Source organism: Musca vetustissima, unplaced genomic scaffold (assembly GCF_032173495.1).
Source record: "Musca vetustissima isolate MV318-11 ecotype Yass unplaced genomic scaffold, APGP_CSIRO_Mvet_v1 utg23703, whole genome shotgun sequence".
Taxonomy (NCBI): Eukaryota; Metazoa; Arthropoda; class Insecta; order Diptera; family Muscidae; genus Musca; species Musca vetustissima.
Window position 1 is genome coordinate 161,775 of NW_026877600.1, and position 24,808 is coordinate 186,582.

Here is a 24,808-nt window from a genome sequence, read left to right on the forward strand (position 1 = left end):
TAAAGGACAATTTTGTTATCTTATAAATCGCGATACTTCCCAAAAAAAATTATTTCTTCTCTACGCTGTAATTTGTTTAAGATTATTTTGATTGTCGATTTTCTACAAAAAATACACGTTAAAACATATATTTGTATAAAAAGCAATTTATTTCTTATATTTTCTTGACATTGACAATTTAAATAATGAGTTTTAATAAAACACATTTTATTCCGTTCTAAACATCTGTTTTATTCGCCACATTTAACACAAAAACCGCCAAAACAGCGAAATACAAAATTTGGCGATTTTTTATTAACGACATGTTGACACTACTGTCCACAGCAGCTGTCAACCCATTCTGACATAATTTTTTGACAGCCGTATCAGCGCACTTGCAAGCTCAAGCATTCGTGAATTTTTCTGCAAATATTCTCCAAGGCAAAAAATACGATGGCCGCCGTCAATAAATTATCCATGTTGGTAAGAAATCCTTAAAGGCACAAATAATAAAACAATTCCCTATTATTAAAACAACAACTGGGCAATGTCCTGGAGTGGAAATCCAACAGTTATCAGATAGTCTGGAAAAAAATTACCCAACAGATTTTTTTTGTTGGTTATGTAATGTAACAAAAAAAAGTTATGAAGGGAATTATATATTTTTTGGAAAAATAAAATGTGGTCTGTTTGTGTTGATGTTTATAAATGGAAGTACTTGACTTTTTGTAACACCATTGTAATTGTGTGTTTGATTTTTTATTTATTTTACAGAGCCGTGCTATGAGCACTGGTGCTCAAATGGTCAAACCCCCCGTACAAGTATTCGGATTGGAGGGTCGTTATGCCACTGCCTTGTACTCGGCCGCCACCAAATTGAAGCAATTGGATCAAGTTGAAAAGGACTTGCTTGCCTTCCAAGCTACCCTTAAGCAGGATAAGAAATTGCGTGAATCTGTTGTCAGCCCCATTGTCAACAAGAAAGTCATGGGTGTTGCCTTGAAGGAGAGTGCCGAAAAATTGCGTTGGTCCGCTGCCACCGGCAATTTGTTGGCCCTTTTGGCCGACAATGGCCGTTTGAGCCAATTGGATGGTGTTATCAATGCCTTCAACATTATCATGGCTGCCCATCGTGGTGAAGTTGTGTGTGAAGTCGTTTCTGCCAAACCATTGGATGCTTCTCAAAGCAAACAATTGGAGGGTGCTTTGAAGGTAAGAATATATTAATAAAATATCTTATTTTTGAAATAAATAATATTTTTGTTTTTGCTTTTCAGTCCTTCTTGAAGAGCAACCAAAGCTTGAAGATTACCTCCCGTGTCGATCCCAGCATCATTGGTGGTCTCATCGTCTCCATTGGTGATAAATATGTTGACATGAGCATTGCCAGCAAAGTCAAGATGTACACCGATGTCATCTCCTCTGCCGCTTAAATTGAAATTGCGGATTTAAAAAATCTTGTGATTTCCTCTAAAGCTTTTTTAAGTTTCTTTTATTTGTTAAAACAAAACAAAAACAAAAATGCTAGTAATTTAATAATCAATTTTCCGAATCAAATAATATGGTAATGTGTTCTTAACTAAATTTACCCCCGTTCTGTCCCACTACAAAAAACAAGTGTTGCAAAATAATTTACTCTTGGATGGAATATTTGCTAAAAACATCGGCAAATTTAAAACAAACAATAAAAATGATGGATGTTAAAAAAAAACAACAAAAAAAAAAAAAAAAAAAAAAAAACAAAAATTTCATTGTGAATTTTTTTGCATAGTGTCTTTCCCACTAGATGACCTAGTTTTGAATGATGAATATGTTTTTTTTCTGCAAACCATTGACTGGAACGCCATCATCACTTAAAATACAATGTGAGGTTAAATATGCTATATTTTTTCTATATTTTATAAAAAATGTAACAACAAAACCAACATTAGTTATAGGTCAATGCATGTTCAGCTAGAAAAAAGCAAAAACAAACAAAACAACGAATTTACACAATGGTGTAAAAGCAATAGGGCTGCTACAACAACAACAACGAATTTAACCAGAATTTTATTTAACACACATAAATTGCTGTTGATACCACGCAGGCGTGTGGGTGTTAAATAGTGTTGTAACACTACGGCTAATTTGAATAGGGAAATATTGGCTAAAAAAAAGCAACCGAGGGGAAATGTTTATTTTTTTGTTTTCTGTAAAAAACGGCTTTTTGAGCTTCCATTAGAAGGGCTTTGGGTTTTCGACCTGTATGATATCCTGTTCGATCTGTATGATATCCTGCTGTAAAAACAATTTTGAGTTTCTATAAAAGTACCTTCAGAATACCCCCAGCCTATGGTCTGTGGAGGTCTACGAAATTACTACACACTGTTGTTCACTTTATATAAGGTATATTTTTTTTATCAAATAGTTGACAATAAAAAAAATAAAAATATTACAATATGCAAAGTTTTGATCAGATCGGAATACCAGCTTGGTATTGAATTATCCAATTTTCAAAATTTTGACACTTTGTGGAGGAGGAGGTACTGACAAAGGTTTGTTAAAAGTAGTACGTTGTACAAAGTTTGGATCAGGAGGTACTGAAAGGAGTAGAACGACAGGTTCCATCTTCGGACATTATCTAGGTTTGTTAAAAGTAGTACGTTGTACAAAGTTTGGATCAGATCGGTCATTGCTTTTCGTTTGATATTGAATTTACAAATTTTCAAAATTTGGGACACTTTGTGGGGAGTTAATAGGAGTGGACCGATGGGTTCCAACTTTGGACATGATATAGTATTGATAAAAATATTACAATGTGTGAATTTTGGGTCAGATCCGGCATTGCATTCATTAGTTATTAAATTAAGAAAATTTCAAAATTTTGACACTTTGTGGGGGAGGTACTGGTAGGAGTGGATCGATGTGTTCCGACTTCGGACATGATCTAGGTTTGATAAAAATATTATGATGTGCAATATTTGGATCAAATCGGACATTCCATTCGCTTGGTGATGAATTAACGAATTTTCAAAATGTTCGCACGTTGTGGGGAAGATACTAGAAGGAATGGACCGATGGGTCCCTTCATCGAACATGCTCTAGGTTTGATAAAAGTATTACGATTTGCAAAGTGTGGATCAGATCGGACATTGCATTCGCTTGGCATTGAATTCAAGAATTTTGAAAATTCTGACACTTTCTGTTGGAAATACGGACGGAGTGGACGGACGGGTCTCATTTTCGGACTTGATCTAGGTTTAGTAAAAATATTACGATTTGCTAAGTTTTGGATCAAATCGGACATTGTATTCGATTGGTATTGAATTAAAGAATTTTCAAAATTTCGACAATTTGTGGAGTAAGTAGTAGAGTAGTGGATGGTTCTCATGTGTAAAGTTTGGATTAGATCGGACATACCCTTCCCATAATATTGGATTTATAAAAATTGAAAATGTTGGCTTTTGTGGGTGCTGTACTACAAGGAAGGGTGCTGTACAAACATTACCGATGCTAAGATAAAATATTAATTTGTGTATTGTTTGATTCTAATCGGATAGTCCGTTCGCATGATATTACAAAAATATTTTTCACCAACAAGGAGTGGACCGATATTTGCCATCTTCGATCTAGATTTAAGGTTGGAAGAAATATTACGATGTACAAAGTTTGGATGATTCTTCTATTAAAATGCCTTCTGTTCTTCTATTATAAGACCATCTACCCTTCTTTTAAAATACCTTCTGTCTTTCTATTAGAAGGTCTTCTGCTCTTCTATTTGATGAAGTTCTGATCTTCTTTTCAAAGACCTTCTGATCTTCCTTTAGGAGACCTTCTGATCTTCTTTTAGAAGACCTTCTGATCTTCTTTTAGAAGACCTACTGCTTTTCTATTAGAAGGCCTTCTGCTCTTCTATTTGATGAAGTTTTGATCTTCTATTAGTCTTCCGAAAGTCTTCTCATTGAGGAACGGAAATCGTTGTTATAGACAGCATATTGTAAAAATAATCTACCTTTTGCTCAGATGGATTGATAATTTTTACGATTGGCTGTCTATAAAAACGACTTCCGACCCTCAATGAGAAGACTTTCGGATCATCTAATAGAAGATCAGAACTTCATCCAAAGACCAAGCTATAATTATGTACATCCGAGCAAAGATTTTTTTCTATTCAGATGTGGCAGGATAGATGGAATTTAAACTAATCCCAAGACCATAAAAAGTTGATCTCAACCACCAGCTAAACCTGTCAACTAAAAAATTTATGTGCGAACATTAAGAGAGACCTTATTTAAATTGCCAACAGTGTATTTACCATAATTCCACGCTCAATGTAAAACCCGGTGATGATGGTTTCAATGTGGATGATGATGGCGATGTTGAAGGTGCTGGTGGTGGTGAAAAAGTCAGACATACATATTATGCAATCGGAAATTAAAATTAATGTTAGATACGGCCTTTTTTGGGAAAAACTACAACTGGAACAGCAACAACAACAATGAGTGTTTGCAAAAAATTTGGCTTATTTTCCATATCAAAAGAAGACCTCTGCAAAATAGACGCAAATTTTTGAATTAATAAGTTTAGATGCTAGGCCATTACAAGGTTTAGTAGAGAATATCGAATTAAGGCAATAACATCGTAAAGCGGAGTGAACTGAAACGAAAACGAAAAGAATATACATATCTGAAAACAATTTGAAAATTATCCTTGAAAGTGATAAATAAAAAAGTGCAACTCAAAATTGTCCTTGAAAGTGTTGGAGAAAAAAGTGTAACACCAAATGTTTTAAACGAAATGGATATGAAGCAAATAATATTCCTCTTTATAACGTGTATCGTAGCATATTGTAATTCGCAAACATATACCCAAGGATATCGTTATCCTGCTCAGCGGAGAGCCGGCTATAGTTATACGCCTACATCATATAATCGTGGAGCTGTTTCGACGGTTTCAAATAATCGTAATTCATATTCAACGGCTACCAAACCATATTATCAAACAAATTCGAATGCCTATCGTTATTCGACAACACAACGACCGAGTACAGCTGTGAAAGGATATAGTTCGGCAGCTAAGGATACACGTTATAATAGCTACAATTCAAGAGCATATTCCACACAAACAGCTACATCGGCAAATAACCCTGTACGCTGGTATGCCTCTTCCGATGATTATAAACGCAATAATTATATTACAACACCTGCTGACGAGTCAGCCACTACTCAGCAGGATACTAGATCTTCCACAAATACCAAGGATAATTTAAGAAATACCTACAACAGTGCCACTAGCAACTCCCAGGACACTCGTCGAAATCCGGCAACTATACCCGATGCGGAAAATGCCAAATTTGCTGGGACCGATAATCAGGAAAAGGATGATGAATCTTCACCCCGAACCGCATTATATTTGAAGCGTCGAAAATTTCTACGACAACGTTTGGCAGCTGCTTCGGCTCTGCGTAATCGTTGCTTGGCCTATGGACGTGATGCTCAGGCAGAGAAAACCATAACACCACCACCTAGGGAACAAGGACGTTTTCTATTCGATGTTAATGTATACAAAGTGTATCCTCAAGGACCTGTAGCGGCACCATTAGGTTGTGGTGGTTACGGTGGAGGTTTTGGTGGAGGACTTTTTGGTGATGATTTGGGTTATGGTGGTGGCGGCGCCGGCCTGGGTGGTGCATTAGCAGATCCCTTATTAGATCCTGTCTATCCAGCCACTCCAGTGTTAAATCAAATTTTGGGCGCTTGGGCTCCGGGTATATTGAATAATGCCTTGGCGGTTACAGCTCGGCCCTTGGCAGATCCCCTACCACCACCAACAAATTCAGATCAGGATTTACAAAATGATCCAGATGTCGATCCAGATTATCAGCGGCCAGTGCCAATACGTAGACCAAGGCCGAATCGGGTGTATTATGATTCAGCGGGAGCGGTAAGTGAAAATTTCTCCCTATTCCCTTTCATTTTATATTAAATTATTTTTTTTATTTAACAGGCTCCCTTGACCCCTGCCCAATTGGTTGGCGGTGTTGCCACCACTGTGAATGGCATTATACAACAGCTAACTGGCAATGTCCAGCCGGTATATCAATCTGCCTATACACGCTCAAATGGCTCTTACAGATCCAATCGATATGGTTAACTATTTTTTAAGATTTTTTGTTGTAATTTTTTTCGAACGATTTTTCTAATTTTAAGTGCAAATTTACCAAATCCTATATTGTTTTTGTAAATAGATTTTAAACAAAATTTCTTTAAATATTTTTGTAAATCAAATTAAATTTTAGAATAGTTATGATTAGCTATTGAAAGGGAAAAATAGTTTTATGGAACACTAAGATGACTTCTAGTGGACCGGGATATCCTCAACCTTATGGCTAATGATACGGCAAAAATGTACCTCATCGAAATATTTGTTTTAATCCCCATGTTTTTTGGGATCAAAACCATTTCAGACAATTTTGAGTCGATTTACAAATGTCCGTCCATTTGTCTGTATGTCTGAACGGCTGGTGCGCACAATAACTCTAGAAGGCAGTTACCGATTCAGTCCAAATTATGTACATTGTAATATATCCTTCAAACTTCAATCAAGTTCGAAGATGGGGGAACATCGGACCACTCCTTCTGGAGTGTCACAAAATGGTAAAAATTTTACTGAAAATTAATTTTATAATATCATGCGAACGGACAATCCAATTTGAACTAAACTTTGCACAACCTAATATTTTGACCATGCCCGTTTAATGTTGGAAAATGGGACATATCGATCCATTCCTTCTAGCACCTCCCCCATAAAGGGTTAAAATGTTAAAAATTTGTAAATCTTATATGAAGCCAACGGAATATCCAATTTCTTTGCACAACCTATTATCTTTACCAAGTCTAGATCAAGTCCGAAGATGGAACCCATCAGTCCACTCCTTGTGGCACCTCCCCCACAAAATTTTCAAAAATTTCAATATTTATAAATCCAATACAAGGCGAATATATTGTCCGATTCGAAACAAACTTTGCACAACCTATAATATTTACCAAGTCTACATTAAGTCAGAAGGTGGAACCAGTAGGTCCTCTCCTTCTAGTACCTCCCCAAAAGGGCCAATATTTTATAAACTTGTAAATTTAATTTGAAGCTAATTCATAACTGATTTAATCGATATTAAATCCGAAACCTCTTTGATAAAAATATATACCTTATATAAATCAAATTATAAAAATTGTGTGTAATTCCTTAGACTTCCGCAACCATAGCCTGAGAGTATATATCTGTCGGCAACACCAACTGACACTTTTTTATTTGTTTTTTCTTTTCATTTAGGATCACAAAATGGTCTTATTGAAGACTTAAAAGAAGGCCTATATGTGAGCTCTGATACGACCCGAGTCTTACTCTTGGTTCTAAAAAAAAATTAATTTGGTACAAATTTGCAAAAATCCGAAGTCTTGTAATCGGTTATGACCCTTCGAGTCGCCGCCGATATAGTCCGACATATTTACGTTATATAAATAAGGCAAATTACGCAGCAAAAAATCGAATCGTTTAGAAGATCTACTCCAGAAATCTTCATATTCATGAATGTTTTCTTCACTCCAAAGTAATTATTCCTACCAACGACTTTTTTAAATTACCCAAATTGTTGCATTTCTAAAAATAAATACGGCAACTCTACAATTCCATTTCCTATGTCATTTTCCTATTGTCTTCCTTATTGCACAATATTCTAATTTGACAAAAATCCTCTCTAAGCTGCATTAACACACACTCTCTCTCTCTATCTATCCGTCAAATCAGTTCTATTGTCACAGTCTTAACAAACGGTCGGTCTTGAAGTTGTTATTGCTTATTTTGTTGTTTGTGTCGGGAAATTTTAAGAATATTAAAAGAAAAAATAGTGAATCCACTCAATAATTATATCCTTTGCATTTGTGAAGTGTTTCCCCAATTGGAATTGTGTTTTATTTGCTAAAAGATTGTTAATTTCTTCTTCCTTTTTGCACAATATTCGAATTTGACAAATATACTCTCTTTGAGCTTCCCTTAACACTCTCTCTTTCTCTATCTATCCGTGAAATCAGTTCTATTGTCGCTGTCTTAACAAACGGTCGGTCTTGACGTTGCTCTTGATTATTTTGTTGTTTGTGTCGGGAAATTCTAGGAAAACGAAAAGAAAAATTAGTAAATCCATTAAATAATTACATATTTTGCATTTGTTAAGTGATTTTCCAATTGGAATTGTGTTTTATTTGATAAAAATTGGTTAATTTCATAAGAGTCGCCAATAGCAAGTGAGTGCGTGAAATCCTCTCTCAGTTGCATTGTGTGCATTAAAGCTCTCAGCTTTTGCGCGGGAATTTGCACGATTGTTTTTGCATTTGTGTCCCCCTTCTCGGTCAATTTGTTGTTTTGTTTGTTTGTTGTGAGAATGTTTATTTTTTTTGTATTCCGCACTGTGTTTAATAGTAATAGTAAGAAAAGCGTCCGGTTGCCGTGTGTGTGTAAATATGTATTGCAAAATGTTTAAAATAAAGCAATGTTAATATTGAAATGGCCTGTTTTACACGAGAGTGTGTATTAGTGTTCTATGTAGAAAAGCCTGGGTGTATATTTCATGTTGAATGCTCAGTTTATTGTTCCAAGTTATGAAGGATCCCATCAAAAATGTTTTCATCTTTACGAAAGAGGTAATTTGCAATTTATATTTCTTTATTTATATATATTTCAATTAGAATAGATAATTTTCATTTTTTAACAATTTCAATTTACACACTATATAACAAAAAATAATAAATACATTTAAATTAACACACAACTCACCCATATAATGGAGACAATATAACTTATGCATGTATTTTGTTTTGATAAATTTTAGTACAATTCTAACAAGATTTAGCGTTATCCGTCCGTTCTGAAGGAATTTAGATTAAGAGGTAAACTGTGGGTGTGTGTTTTCTCAATTGTTTATAGGCGGGAATAAATAAAGGCGGTGTGGTTTAATGGCAGACCTTAATATTTAATTTTATTTCATAAACGAGAACCTAGCCCAAAGGGCCATGAGCGATTACATGGACTACTCCAAAAGCTTAAAATTAACTTGATAATTTTTATTTATAATATTTATTTATATAGGTCCAATATTTGTCTGGTACCTTCTCCACGAACTGTCAAAATTTTTTAAAAATATAAATTTTTACTTTTAAAAAGCCTACAGCCGAACTAATACAACAAAGATATAAATTTAATAAAACCATGATCTACCTTCACACTATACAGTAATTCGCAAACAATTCTTCTTTTTACTTAAGGGGACCCCACCCATTCTCGGTTTCAAAAAATTTAATTTCTTATTTTGATTTAATTTGAACCTATACTAATTCAAGAATGTCCCCATAAATTTTCAAGTGAAAATCTCAACAATTTTTGAAGATATAGCCGATTTATTGTGTTAGCATCAGGTGACAGCAAGAGGGCTTCTCAAACTTTAAACGCGTTTTTCTCCAAACAGCGTTTTTGCGAATGGCAGGCACGATAGCTCAAAAACTAATAACCCAATCCCTTAACACATTTTGAAGTAATATCAGGATTTTTTTAAATACTTTTTAAGGACGTTATTAAAAGCAGTGAATTAAAAAAAATAGGCGTGACATTTTTTAAAGAACATTTTTTCAAAGACTTATGCAGAACATTTTTCCAAGAACTTTAACAGACATAGATATTTAAAGAATATTTTTTTTCAAGGACTTAGACATTCTTGGTTTTTATACCCTTCACCACACTGTGGTACAGGGCATTATATCTTTGTGCATATTTTTGTAACAGGTAAAAGGAAACGTGATAGACACATGGTTCCTTTTGAGAATATGCATAGAATTACTTTCTAAGTAGATTTATGTATGTCAGTCCGTCCGTCTGTCTGTCCATGTTAAATTGTAAACAAAGTACAGGTCGTATTTACGATCCGAATTGGATGAAATTTGGCACAGCTCATTTGTTTGGCCCAAGGACGAACCCTATTGAAATTGAGAAAAATCGGTTCAGACTTAGATATTAGATATATATGCCTTTTCATCCGATTTAAAGTAAATGGTGCACCAAAGTCCCTATATATCTTTCGATTTGCACGAAATTTGGCACAGGGTATTGAATTAAGTCTGGAATAATGTGTACTAAGTTTCGTGAAAATCGGTTCAGATTTAGATACAGCTCTCATATATATTTTCGTCCGATTTAAGGTAAATGGGGCACAAAAGTCCTTACATATCTTTTGATTTGCACGAAATTTGGCACAACGTATTGAATTAAGTCTGGAATAATGTGTACTAAGTTTTGTAGAAATAGGTTCAGATTTAGATATAGCTCCCATATATATTTTCGTACGATGCAAGGTAAATGGTGCACCAAAGTCTCTATATATCATCCGATTTGCATGAAATTTAGCACGGCGTGCTGAATTGAATCTAGATTAATGTGTGCTAAGATTCGTGAAAATCGGTTCAGATTTACATATAGCTCCTATATATATTTTCGTCCGATTTTATGTAAATGGTGCACCAAAGTCCCTATATAACTTCTGATTTGTACGAAATTTGGCTTAGGGTACTGAATTGAGTCAGGAGTGATGAGTGGTAAGTTTCGGGAAAATCGGTTCCGATTTCGGTGTACCTCCCATAAATACTTTTCTCCGCAAAGTCTCTATATACCCTTCGATTTGCACGAAATTTGGTATAGCGTACTGAATTGAGTCTAGAATGCTGTGTGTGATACGTTTCGGGAAAATCAATTCAGATTTCGATTGAGACTTGAATGACATTATGGCGTTTTGTTGAAATTGGTGCAGATGTTGCTAGCTACCATATGTATTGCGAACGGGTGTCTGATTGAGATTAAATTTTTAACAGTGCGACGTACTGAATAGCGTGTATAAATTCCGCTAAAAATCGTTTTCCATAAATTTGTCACATGGTACGCAGACGACTCTTAATCGGCCCGAATGAAATAAAATTTAGCATAGGCTGCAGAAAGGCATACGTATGTTCCTTCGAAGATCAAGAGTCTCTTCAAACTAGAAGCCTTACATGTCTTGTATAGAAATTACTAAAAGCTGTATTCCCGATCGATAACCTTCTTCAGTAGCAATTTCACATGCCAAGGATTTAATATGCAATACGCGTTTTGCTTGTTTAACAACAAATAAATCACTGTTGAATGAATGAATCACAGCAGCAGGTTATTTGAATCCATCCCACTCGATCCACTGTATATTGATACACATGTTGTAGTTTCTGAAAGATCGTGTCTAAAATGAATAACACGTTCGGTAATTGTATTAAATTTTTTGAAGGACTTTCGGCAAAACCATAGCAGCATCAGTAACGAGAAACCGGATATTGTACATAAAACACACACACACTTCGTGTTTAACAGAGAGCATTGCCTAAAAGTCCTTGAGGCTCATGTGAACCATAAAAACCAAGTGAATGTTACAGTTCATTTAACAAAATTTATTATTATTTTTTTAATTCATGTTATAAAAATTCTATACAAATACAAAAAACCTAATACATATGACTCGTTTCGAAAAAATGCTAAAAAAATCACAGTTCGTTTCTTTTTCCTTAACCAAAGAAACCACCACCACTGCTGCCACCATAATAACCAGATTCATGATATTTATTGTAACCGCCATAGTAATTACTGCCACCATAACCACCGGGATAACCACCATGGCCATAACCACCAGGATAACCACCATGACCATAACCGCCGGGATAGCCACCATGGCCAAAGCCTCCAAAACCAGCGCCATGACCATAGCCTCCTTCATAACCGCCGTGGCCGTAACCTCCACCATAACCGCCATGACCATAGCCTCCACCATAACCGGGATAACCAAAACCACCACCATAGCCTCCAGGCCGATATCCGCCACCATAACCTCCATAGATGCCTTTATTTACTCCAATACCGGCCGAAAAACCAATGCCAATACCGGCTCCACCACCCAAGAAGCCTAATGTGCGACCTTCGGGTTTACCGGGTGCAGGGGCTGCCAGTGAACAGCATACCAGGGATAAAACGAATATGGATTTCATCTGAAAACACACCCACACACATTTTAATTAATTATTTTTTATTAATCCCTGATCCACACTATCCAACTTACAATGGAGAACATTCTGCTTCTAGATCACACTTCTAAATTCCTTTCGTTTCTGTCAAAATTCTCGTTTAAACTAACTACCATTCCTTTGTTCTACTCTAATTTATATATGGGGCAGCAGAAGTAAAGAGATCTTGCTCTCTGGCTTCATAACTATTTTGACTTTTCGGCTAAAAGGAGAAACTGTGAAATTCCCATTCTCAGAGAAACTAAAAGAGTTATGATCTGTATTACCCACTACTATGTGAGCTTATGTGCGTGTTTGTGCATGAATTAAAAAAGAACAATTGCCTGTCATATGTCAGCTACACATAATCAACCATACAGGCAGTGCGCATGCACACACACATACAGTTAAACCTCTTACAATGGGAATTTGTTTGCTGCGAATCAAGGTTAAGGTTATTTTCTTTGGGTGGGGGGAATTATTATGATTTAATTGAAATTTATATAATTGATTTGATATAAAAATGTAAAGAGATTTGTTTGTTTTTTTTTCTAACGGCTACTTGTAACGAATTGGAGAGTTAAATTGAGCCACGTTAATTTGATGCTTGACAGTTAACAACTTAATTTTAAATAATTGAAATTTGACGAATTAAAATGACCAAATGTAAATTGGTCTAAAAAAGTTACAAAATACTGGAAAATTATTATTTAAATGAAATTAAAAACTAAAATTTATAAAAATTATGCTTTACTTATTTAGCTGGCTTGTGACAGAACTTTCGTTCCATAAGTCGAGCTTAAAAAAGATTTCCAGGCGCGTCGGTCTTTTGCGCAGTTTTTCCAATTTGAAAGACCATATTCGGCAATGTTATCTTCCACTTAATTTTTCCATCTTATTCGTGGCCTTCCCCTTCTGCGTGAACCATCAACTGGTTCGCTTTTATATGTCTTCTGGGCTGGGGCATCTTCATCCATTCGCACAACATGACCTAGCCAACGTATTCGCTGCAGCTCAATACATCCAACAATGTCGCTGTCCGAGAATAGCTGGTATAACTCATGGTTCATGCGACGTCGATAATCACTGTCGACGAAGATCGGACCGTAGATCTTTCAGAGAATTTTTCTTTCAAACGCCCCAAGAGCTGCTTCACCTGCTTGCGTAAATACCCATGCTTCAGATCCATATAACAGCACGGGTAGTATCAGCGTCTTGTAGAGTGTGAGTTTGGTCTGGCGGGAGGTGGCCTTGATTTTGAGTTGTTTGCTCAGACCATATTAGCATCTGTTGGCCATCACAAACCTTCTCCGAATTTCAAAACTGATGTCATTCGTTTTATTTATGGCGGTACCGAGGTATATAAAATCTTTAACTACCTCAAAGCTGTAGTTCTCAAGTTCCACAGTTGATCCGAGTCTACTGGACGTCAGACTCGGATCAACGTTGATACCATCTGCTTGGTCTTCTCGCCGTTTACTGCCAGACCCACTTTGGTAGACTCCTTCACAATTTGTTCAAAGGTGGCTGTTACCGCACGCAATGTTCGACCCATTATATCGATGTCATCGGCGTAGGCGAGTAACATGTGTTGTTTGGTGTACAGAGTGTCATTTCTGTTCACCTTTGGGTCACGTATGACTTTTCCAGCAGGATGTTAAAAAGATCACACGACAATCTGTCACCTTGTCTGAATCCTCGTTAAAGGGCTTCGAAAGGTCCTTTTCGACATAGTCGAATTAATTTTGCAGTAATGCCGAACGTAGACATGGCTTTAAACACCTCTGAATGGATAGGGCTGTCAACTGCGGCTTTATAGTCGTGGTATGTGTCGATGTTTTTTTTCGTGGGTCTTTTCCAGAATTTGGCGCAGAGTGAAGATCTGGTCAATGATGAATTTGCCAGGTTTGAAGCCGCATTGGTATGGTCCAATGTCCAATTGGCTTCAATCGTTCACACATCACACTGGATAGCACTTTATATGCGATGGGAAGAAGGCTAATTCCTCTATAGTTGGCACATATCGTCTTGTCTCCTTTTTTGTGCACGGGACACAGGATGCTGAGGCTCCAATCATTGGGCATGTATTCCTCTAGCGAAATTGTACTAATCAGCTGGTGCATGCTCCTGACCAGCATCTGACCACCAGTCTTAAACAGTACGGCTGGTAACCCATCGTCTCCTGCTGCTTTATTCTTCTTGAGCCGATTAATTGCTTTTATGACCTCATCTTGGCTAGGTGGTATACACTCTATACCAGTATCATCTTCACCGCCACTTTTTGATACTAGAAGCCTTTTAAAATGCTCCTTCCAGATCCTCAACACGCTGTCTGTATTTGTCACCAGATACGTGCTCACGCTCACGTTTTTTTGTTCTTTCTTCTTTTTTCTGAAAACACGTTTCTCCTCTCTCCTTTTCTCCCTTTTCTGCCCTATAGGCTGCGTTTTTCTCATCAGTAGCATTACGACCCCAATCAATCAACCTCATGCCGGTGTCGGATGTTTCTTCCTGAAGGCTGAATTTTCCGACGGTGTGGCTAAAGATATTTTCCCTTCCGATTTTTTCATTAAAATCTCCTAGCAGAAATTTAATGTCATGGCCAGAACAGCGATCATATGCTGTTTCTAGGCGATCGTAAAATATATCTTTGGTCTGCTCATCTTTGTCTTCGGTCGGAGTATGGGCGCAAATGAGACTGATGTAGAAGAACTTCGCTTTTATACGGATTATAGCAATTCGCTCATCTACTTGAGTGAATCTGGAGACGAGGTCTTTTATTCTCCTTTTAACCGCAGCCAAATTCATGTCTCGTTTCATGACAGCTATTATACAGGGCGTAATCATTTTGATTAAAAAAAATATTTTACGAAAATAGAAATCCCTTTATTTAAAAATTAATTGAAAAATAAGGCAATAATATTGGCTTTGTAATATATATACACATTCTCCGAGGCCTATCTGTCAGTTACTCCACATTAATTGTGTAAATATTAAAACGATCCCATCAGAATATTTAACACATTACCCGGCGACAAGTAGATGATGACGAAACAAAAGGTAAATTATATTCTTTTTTTATTTTTTTTCATCAGCTGGGGAATTCCCAGATTTCGGAAATGACCATCGAAATGAGAACACTAATTGAAAAATCTCTCAGGGCCTCCGCGAATAAAAAATGTTGTTGTTTTCAGAACAAAACAGCGAAGAAAAAAACAAGCTCATAAAAATTGTGTTGTTTTGTACGCCACAGGTGAATGAAGTCACAGAGAACAGAAACAGCAACAACAAGAAGATCAACAGCGCTTACAGCCGCTTCAAGTGCGCATGATTAGCGTATGGTTCTTTCGGCTTATCATCCATCCCAAACTAAAGTCGATTAAAAGAGACAATAACGATCAGAAGAAGACAATACGTGTTCGGCATAGCATCAACCATCACAAATTGTTTTTGTACTTCATGCAGTTGCCAATGGTAAAACGGTCGTGGTGGTGCCATGAGTAAGCCCATTAGAAGATGATGATGTTTGGGGGGGAATTTCAAATTAGCCAATTGTTAAAGTAAAGTACCACATCGTACAATCTAAGACGATGTACACAGATAGCGGGTGTGTTCTGTATTTTGAGTGGAATAACCTCAGCAATGATAATGATGATGGTAAATCCGATATGTCTGCCAGAAGATTATTTACTACAAATTAATAATACAAAAATGTTATTTAAATTGTTTTCTATTAACATGTTTAATATTTTGAACAAATGTTTAGAAGTTATTATTTTTTTCGGAGCGTAGTTCACTTCCGCCATGAAGAATTTCTCAGGAAATATTTGTTTCTCATAAAATCCTCTTTGAGAATGAGTTTCAAATTTCAAGGAATAGGTTTTGAATTTCAAAATGTGGTTGTCAATTTGTGGATTTTTAAAATAATATTAATCCGCATTTTAGGTCTAGAATGATGTGTGTTCAGTTTCCTGAAAATCGGTTCAGATTTCGAAATAGCTCTCACATATATTTTTGTCCAATTTAAGGTAAATGGTGCACCAAAGTCCCTAAATATTTTTCGATTTGCACGAAATTTGGCATAGCGTACTAAATTAAGTCTAGAATAATGTGTGCTAAGTTTCGTTAAAATCGGTTCAGATTTATATATAGCTCCCATATACATTTTCGTCCGTTTTTAGGTATATGGTGCACCAAAGTCTCAAAATATTCTTCGATTTTCAAGAAATTGGCATAGCATAATGAATTAAGCCTAGAATGATGTGTGCTAAGTTTCGTGAAAATCGTTTCATGTTTAGATATAGCTCCCATATATATTTTCGTCCGATTTTATGTAGTTGGTGCACTAAAGTCCCTAAATATTTTTCGATTTGCACTAAATTTAGCATAGCGTACTCAATTGAGTCTAAAATGATGTGTGCTAAGTTTCGTGGAACTCGGTTCAGATTTAGATATAGCTTCCATATATATTTTTGTCCGATTTTTTGTAAATGGTGCGCCAAAGTCCCTAAATATCTTTCGATTTGCACGAAATTTGGCATAGCGTACTGAATTGAGTCTATAATGATGTGTGTTGAATTTCCTGAAAATCGGTTCAGATTTCGATATAGCGCCCATATATATTTTCGTCCGATTACCAAAGTTCTTATATCTTTCGTTCAATTTTATGTCAATGTTCTTTCGAAAAGGTGACGTCTTTTAGGAGACTATGCAGAATATACCCATAGCGGTGAGGGGTATCATATATTCGTCCCAGTCCGACTTTACTACGTTCCGTCACCATATGTATAGTCGTGGATTTTTTAAATAATATTTTTCTATATAAAAAATCTGTATTTCCGAATTTAATTTTTTTCTGTTTTAATTTTTTTCTATTTTAATTTTTTTTCCTTTTTTGTTGTTGTTATTGTTAATTAAGTTTAACATAAAAGTAACTGAAGTGTGAGATTCGTTTAATGATCTTTCCATCATTTTGTTTTTCACTTTTATTTTCATCAGCTGTTTGTTTATTTTTTCGCTTTTTATTTGTCGTCACTCTTTCGTAGAAGACAATGAACTTTTTCAATGTTAAGTTCACGATTAACCCCGTGGAAAAAAATGGGACATTATTAAAGTTGGTCTTAATTTTTTGAAGACATGCGATCGTCAACAAACCACAAAACTCTTCCATGTGTAATGAGAGGTAACAGTGGGACCTCACAAAAGAGGATATGTTAATAATCTACAAAAGGGAAGTCTATTCTTATGATAATCCATTAATGGTTCAAAGTTTATGGTTCGAAGTTCGAAAAAATATAATTTTTAAAATTGTGTCTGCATTAAAGTGGTCCCACTGTCTGTTGAACAAAATCATTAGTTCAAATATGTTTTAAAATCTCACACGATATTAATGAAAAATTGCTCAAATTATAGACTGAGTTGAGCTATGAATTAGGTCAGTAACCCAGCTCAGATTTTTCATCATTGCTGTGAAGTTCCAAATAAAATGACGAATGGATGACGGAAAATCTCTAAAATATTTCCGCTCTATTGTTGTCTGGTGTCATTTCTAAATGACTTCTCATTATTCTGAAATATTGTGGAGAGGTATGTTTTTTGGCTTCCTATTCTATGGCTCAAGAAATTATAATTAAGAAAAAGGCGGGAGATTTTATTTGCTTATCAAATGGAAAATTGCTGTTGATTTTTTTAGAGGAAGATCTCCGGCTAGAAGATTTTGGTATATAAAATAGGTGGAGTTGAGATAGATTTTAAGCAGTGGATAAACAGCAGATCAACTGAGAGGGTAGTAGAAATCTAAAAAAAGAAAAAAAACTATGGCAGTAAAGGTAAGAAAGGATATATCCTTTACGAAGTCTCAAAATAATATCCTTACTCCTCTCTTTGTAGATTATAATGGTATGCATGGCCTTGGCCTTAATTTCCCCTGGCGTTTATGGTCAACAGCAAACACCCAAGGCGGAGGGACGTAGCTTTGGTGGTGTCCTGCCACCTTTTGCCCCACCCTTAGTGGGAGGTGGTGGTATTGGTGGCACCGCAGGTTCCTTTGGTTATGGCCAAACCAATTCATACAGCAGCAGTTCCAGTGCAAATGCCTATGGCCAGTATGGCAGCTACTATCCTGGCTATGGTGGCTATCCTGGTCCTGTGGGTTATGGTGGCTATCCTGGTGGTTATGGCGGCGGTTATGGTGGCTATGGAGGTTATAATGCCTATAATGCTTACAACAGTTACAGTGGCTACAATGGTTATACTGGTGGCTCGGCATATGGTGGCTATCCCGGTTATGGCGGTCTTTATGGTGGCAATGCTTTCGGCTAAAGTTTTTTTTAATTTAGTTTAAGTGAAGTTAAATATTTAATTTTTTGGGGTATGATGAGAAAAAAAAACGATAAATAAAAAATAAATTGTTAAGTTTTGTAGAAAAAAACGAAGATGTGCGATGACCTTGACTTGTGTTTGAAATTTAATAGGGGGAGGAGGGGTAAATATTGGTATTGGAGTTATGGAGAGGAAAATATTTTAAAACCCGTATGTTTATACCCATAAGGTGGAGGTTATAACGTGGAGGATATAAGAGGACGGCAACACATCAAAATATTCACCGAAGTCCCCGAAATATTCACCTTGTTTCGAATAAAATTCAGTGGCTATTAACCCTGCCCGACTGACAGGCATGTTTGACAATTGAAATCACGATAGAGCTTTCAATATTTAAGATAGATAAATAGGTATAAGAGGACAGCAACACCTAAAAATATTCACCGGATACCCGGAAATATTAACCTTGTTCCGAATAAAATTCTAAGGCGATATAAGCCTATCCGACTCTGTGTCTCTCAATTGAAATCACGATAGAGTTCGCAAAATTTAATATAGAGCTTTGAAACTTAGCACATTCATTACTACTACTCCTAGGATGTTTGGTAGTGAAAATGAGATTGTTCGGTCCAAATTTTGGTATAGGCCCCCATATTTCGGTACGCACAATTTACGATATTTTAGGGGAAATTTGTCTGTAATTTGATATTTCGGGTTCTCTTAGGGGAAAAGAAAATGTCCATATCAAATATTAAAAATATTGTCGACATTTTAGGATAGCATAAATATAGCGGAACCGCTCGGATTTTTGATATTTGGGGAGCTTGAACATGTTTTCCAACCAACATGGCTGTAATTTGATATTTGGGGTTCTCGTTGGTTAGCAAATCCTCATACCAAAAATGAACAATATTGGTCCACTTTTTAGGATAGCTCCCATATAAGGGTAACGTCGAAATTCCAGTATTTTGAGGAGTTTGGGCACATTTTTTCATTCAAATTGATTGAAATTTGGTGTTTTGGATTCTCACTGGGTGTCAAATATTTCTAACAAAACTTAAAAAGATAGGCTTATATATATAAGGGTAGGTCCCATAGAACGGTGCCTCCAAAATGAGGGTAGTTCCCATATAAAGTTACTAAGCGGATTTCAGTAATTCGGGGAGTTTGAGCACATTTTTTCAATTGAATTGACAGTAATTTGGTGTTCTGGATTTTCACATGGTAGCAAATCTTCTCATCAAAAATTTACAATATTGGTCCACGTTTTAGGGTAGTCATTATACAACGGTACCCTCCGATATTCGGTATTTTTTGGGGAGTTTGGACACATTTTCTAACTAGTAGTAATTTTGTATTTTGAGTTCTTTATGGATAAAAAATCTCCCTACCAAAGATTAACAGTATTGGTCCACTTTTCAGGGTACCCTTCATATAACAGTAACACCCGGATTTTAGTAATTTTGGGAGCTTGACCTTGTTTTTCAACCAAAATGGCAGTAATTTGATAAATGGATTTCTTCTCGGGTATAAAATCTCCCTACCAAAAATTTATAAATGTGGTCCACTTTTGAGAGTAGTTCCCATTTAAAGTTACTAAGCGGATTTCAGTAAATCGGGAAATTTGGGCACATTGTTTCTACCAAATTGGCTATAATTTGGTGTTCTGAGTTGTCATGGAGTAGACAAATGTCCAACCAAACATATTTAACATATTTAATTGGTTTAGGGTAACTCCCACATAACGGTACCACCCGGATTTCAGTAATTTGGGGAGCTTGAACATAGTTTTCAACCAAAATGGCTGTAATTTGGTATTTTGAGTTCGCATTGGATAGAAAATCTTCCCACCAAAAATTATGAATATTGGCCAATGTTGCAGGGTAGTCTCCATATAACCGTACCCCAAAAAAATCGATATTTTGTGTACGGGTTTTCAACGAAATTGGTTTAATTTGATATTGTGGGTTCCCATTGAATGTCAAATGTTTCTGCAAAAAATTATCAATATTGGTCCACATTTTACAATAGCTACCATATAACGGTACCTCCCAAATTTCGGAATTTTGGGAGCTTGAACAAATTTCTTACCCAAATTGGCTGAAATTTGGTATTTAAGTATCTCATTGGTATTTAAGTATATATTGACCTAGGTTACGGGGTATCTAACCTTTAAAGGTACCCTAATTATTCATTTTTTTTTGCCGATTTTGGTCAGACTTTTCAAGGGAATTGTCTCTAATTGTATACTTTGGGTTCTCATTGGGTAGAAGATCTTCCGACCAAAAATTAACAAAATTGGTCCAATTTTCAGGGTACTTCCCATATAACGGTACCATCCGGATCTCCGTAATTTGGGGAGATTGGACACGTTTTTCACCCAAATTGGCTGTAAATTGGTATTTTCGATTTTCATAGGGTATCAAATATCCCTGACAAAAATGATCAATGTTCGCCCAAGTTGCGGGGTAGCTCCCATATAATGTTACGTTCATTATTTGGTATTTTGAGGGTTTTGGGCACATTTTTCAACCGAATTGACTGTAATCTGATATGGTTGGCTCTAATTTCATATTTTGGGTTCTCATTGGATACAAGGTCTTCCTAACAAAAATTAACATAATTGGTCCAATTATCAGGGTACGACACCCCCCCCCCCCCATTTAAAGGTGCTAACCCGATCTCCGTAGTTTGGGGAGCTTGAGCACGTTTTCACCAAAATTGTATGCAATTTGGTATTTTTGGATCTCATTGGATAGAGACCCTACCAAAAATTATAGATATTGGGCCAGATTATTCGGTATTTTACCGATTTTTGTCTTATTTTTCAACCGAATTGTCTCTAAAATTTGATACTTTGTGTTCTCTTTGCAAAGATTTGTGAAATCTTCCAACGAAAAAATTATAAAAAATAGTCCAATTTTCATCATTTTCGGCATTTTGAGGATTTAAGATATATTTTTTTAAACTAAATTCGTTCTAATTTTATATTTTTGGTTAAAATTCTTCCTGCGAAAAAATGTGGATATTTGTCGAATTGTTCCCCATTGGTCCCCATATAATATTTTGATTATTTTGGGACATTTTCCCGAAGCGAAGTGACTACATTTCAGCACTACGAAGTGGTTGTAATTTGCAATTCCGGCAAATTGGGGGCAAACAATTTCTTTACAGAATATTTTCAATATAAGAAGTGACTATATCTCAAAAGCCTACTCTAATTTTCAAACGATTTATAAGTCGTTGTCTGTTGCCAGACTATTTGGAATAAAAACAAAATGTTATTATTTTTAATATTCCCCCAAGAAAAATTCAAAACTTCATTCACACTTCGACTGATTCAAAACTTGTCCCATTAAAAAAAACCTGTAACACCCTAACAGTTACTCCAAATACTGCTATGTTTTTTCATATTTGCAAACAAATAAAGGTCACCAAAGTAAAAAAATATTGAAAAAAAATCAAAAATTCATAATCCAAATATAGACCTGCATAGACGATTGATTTTTTTTGGAGGTCAATAATCTTTAATAAGAAATGGCCTAATCTGCATATAAGCCATAACCCAAGCTGATTCATCATCGTCATCATCGTCGATGATCTGGAAAACACCAATAACATTCGATGCAAAAACAAAAACATTTTCAAATCAAATCCATAATGAATTCAAAACTGACCAACAACAATTCCTCACCAATTTCACGTGCATTTTGGCCGTTGTTGTCGCTGCTAACAAGCTACCAATGGTGTAGTGGAGATTTGTTTTAATTGATAAAATTGGTTTTGGGTATTTTTTGCCAATATTTTTTTTCTGGCTGCTCAGCATCTTAGACCTCTCTGTCACACACTTGGACTATGTCGCCAAAAAAAACCAAAAAAAGAAAACCGGATTTTTTCAGGGGCACGCATACAAATCCATCCGACTCGACTGGACGGCAAAGAAAAAAAGAAATAAAAAACAATGTAAACAAAAAAGAAATACGCCAAGACTTCCATAATGTAAACCGCTTTATTTGAGCTATTAAAATATTTAACAAAAAAAAAAAAAAAAAAGAAACGAATCACTAAAACCTACTTATCGGATTTTTTTGTCGATAATGTGGTTACGGTGCTCGTGTGACCGAATATATGTATGTTTAATGAATGATTGCCCTGTAGAGTTGTCAACGATGGATAGAGGAATATAAAATGACCAGAAAATACAGGAAATTATGGGATTTTGGAAACATATGGATATAGGGTCCAATTGGAGGGTTTTTGAAGGAAAAATCAGTTAAAGGCATTTCTAGTGACAAAGTGGCTGCCCTATGTCCTTGATATCCCCAAGAATTTTATGTTTGAGTCCTTGCTTCTACGCTGGACTGTTGATGTAGAACTTTTTTTTTTAAATTACATGAACTTCAATCTTATTTTTCATACATGACTCCGTCGGACCACAAATCATCACGTACCGGTTATGAAGGCTTCTCAACAATAACTCTTGCGTTTTTCGAGCACCAGATGAAATATGGGTTGAAGAATTTCCGCAAAAAATTATCTTACTCACCAAAAGTTCGGAATGCTAAACTCAAATTTGCGAACATCGTTGGGAAATTGTATAGACCTATACTGAAAACTCACAGAGAAGAAGTTTTTGAAAATGTCGAAAATTGGTCGGAACCTTTATATGAAACCTATATTGAAATGTTTCGGTAAAAAAGTCTTACCCACCATGAGCTCGGAATGCTAAAGTACATTCTGAAAAATTCCAAAATGCAGCGGGACCTTCATATGAGGGTTTTTAAATCGCATTCCATTCGGTAGAGAAATGTAACTAAAGCCTTAAAAATACCAAAAATTATGCGGAATTTTTGTATGGAGTTCTGAGAAGAATTTATTTTTATTCCCCAGGAACCTGGAATGCCAAATTGCGGTGGAAAAATATGACTGAAACCTAGAAAATGTCGAAACACACTATGAGTTCGGAATGTAAAACTAGTAGGAAGTAGGTAAGCTCAACCTTAAAAATGTAGAAAATGTTGCAGAACTTTTATATGAGAGCGATATCAAAACATGGACCTGGCCTATATTTGAAAAATTTCCACGAAAAAGTGTCTTACTCACCATGACCAGGGAATGCTAAATTTCGGAATTTCTGTTGTAAATATGTGTTGGGATCTATATATGGCAGCTATCTCAAAATCTGGACCTATATCGATCATTTTTTTCCAAATAGTTTTTTTACACTCCCTGAATTCGGAAACAAAATAACATCTACTTCTTGACGAAAAATGTGACTAAAAACTTCAAAATACTAAAAAATGTGGGAAAGTTATATGGTAGCTATGTCAAATAACATGGTCCCATACTGAAAATGTTCTGGTGTGAAGTTTTTTTATTCGCTGGGAACACAGAAAGACAAATAACAAATACTTCAGTTGGAAAATTCGGCTGAAATCGCAGAGAAGACCATTGGAGATGCCTTTAATGGGACGGGACCTTTATATGAGGGATATTTCAAAACATGGACCTATGCTGAAAAAATACCGAGGAGATTCAGTTCCGATGAGAAAATTTGGTTAAATCCTTCAAAGTACTGACATGGTGGACCTGTATCCCAAAAATTCCCTCCAAAAACCCGGAACGCCAAACTACACTCTTTGTGGCTGCAAAAATCGTCAAAATGGAAACATACTGGTAATGTTTGGTCCGAATTGTTTTATTCACGAGGAACACGGAAGGTAAATTACAGAACCTTCGGTTGGAAAATTTGGCTGAAATCCCAAGAAGATACCTATAATGGGACTGGACTTTTACATGGTGGATATGTCAAAACATGAACCTATACCGAAAAAAATCCGTGAAAATTCTGGTTCGTTGAGAAAATTTGGCTAAATCCTTTAAAGTACCGATATGGTGGATCTGCATTGCAAAATTTTCCCTCCAAGAACCCGGAATGCCAAACAACACACACTGTGGCTGCAAAATTCGTCAAAATGCCTATAATGAGACGAGGCAATATCATAGCCTATAGCCAAAATTTTATACAATTATGCCATTTAAGAATCCGACATGCCAGATTACCACCACATGGGTTCATAATAGGCTTCGAAAACCTCAAAAATGCAGAAAATAGAGGTGGTTGTGTTATAGGAGAGCTTTGAAAAACGTGGTCCCATATGCCGCATTTTTCACACCTAACATCATGGGAGTAGTAGCTATGTCTATGCACAAAGCCCTACATTACATATAGTGATCTCTATCACGATTTCAAGGCTATATAATTTTACAATATAGAATATTATTCCGAACAAGGTCTCCGATATATATTTCGAGGTGTTGCAAATATAATTACAAATTTAATATTTTGTTTTTAAAATAAAATTTGAATTCAATCCCTCAATTTATTTATTGAATTGAAAATAAATATG

The 24,808-nt window shown here is 35.8% G+C and overlaps 3 protein-coding genes across 3 annotated transcripts; all 3 read left to right on the top strand.

Annotated features, from left to right (window-relative positions):
• Positions 1-339: 339 nt before the first annotated feature.
• On the top strand, positions 340-1,413 carry LOC133322226 (ATP synthase subunit O, mitochondrial). The gene is made up of 3 exons (XM_061531257.1): positions 340-462; positions 754-1,191; positions 1,257-1,413. The coding sequence occupies exons 1-3, from the start codon at positions 433-435 to the stop codon at positions 1,410-1,412; spliced, it is 624 nt and encodes a 207-aa protein (XP_061387241.1). The 5' UTR covers positions 340-432; the 3' UTR covers position 1,413.
• Positions 1,414-4,755: 3,342 nt separating this feature from the next.
• On the top strand, positions 4,756-6,111 carry LOC133322220 (uncharacterized). Its single transcript, XM_061531252.1, has 2 exons — positions 4,756-5,901; positions 5,965-6,111. The coding sequence occupies exons 1-2, from the start codon at positions 4,756-4,758 to the stop codon at positions 6,109-6,111; spliced, it is 1,293 nt and encodes a 430-aa protein (XP_061387236.1).
• Positions 6,112-17,893: 11,782 nt separating this feature from the next.
• On the top strand, positions 17,894-18,398 carry LOC133322222 (keratin-associated protein 19-2-like). The gene is made up of 2 exons (XM_061531253.1): positions 17,894-17,905; positions 17,967-18,398. Exons 1-2 carry the CDS (start codon positions 17,894-17,896, stop codon positions 18,396-18,398), a joined length of 444 nt encoding a protein of 147 aa, XP_061387237.1.
• Positions 18,399-24,808: the final 6,410 nt, after the last annotated feature.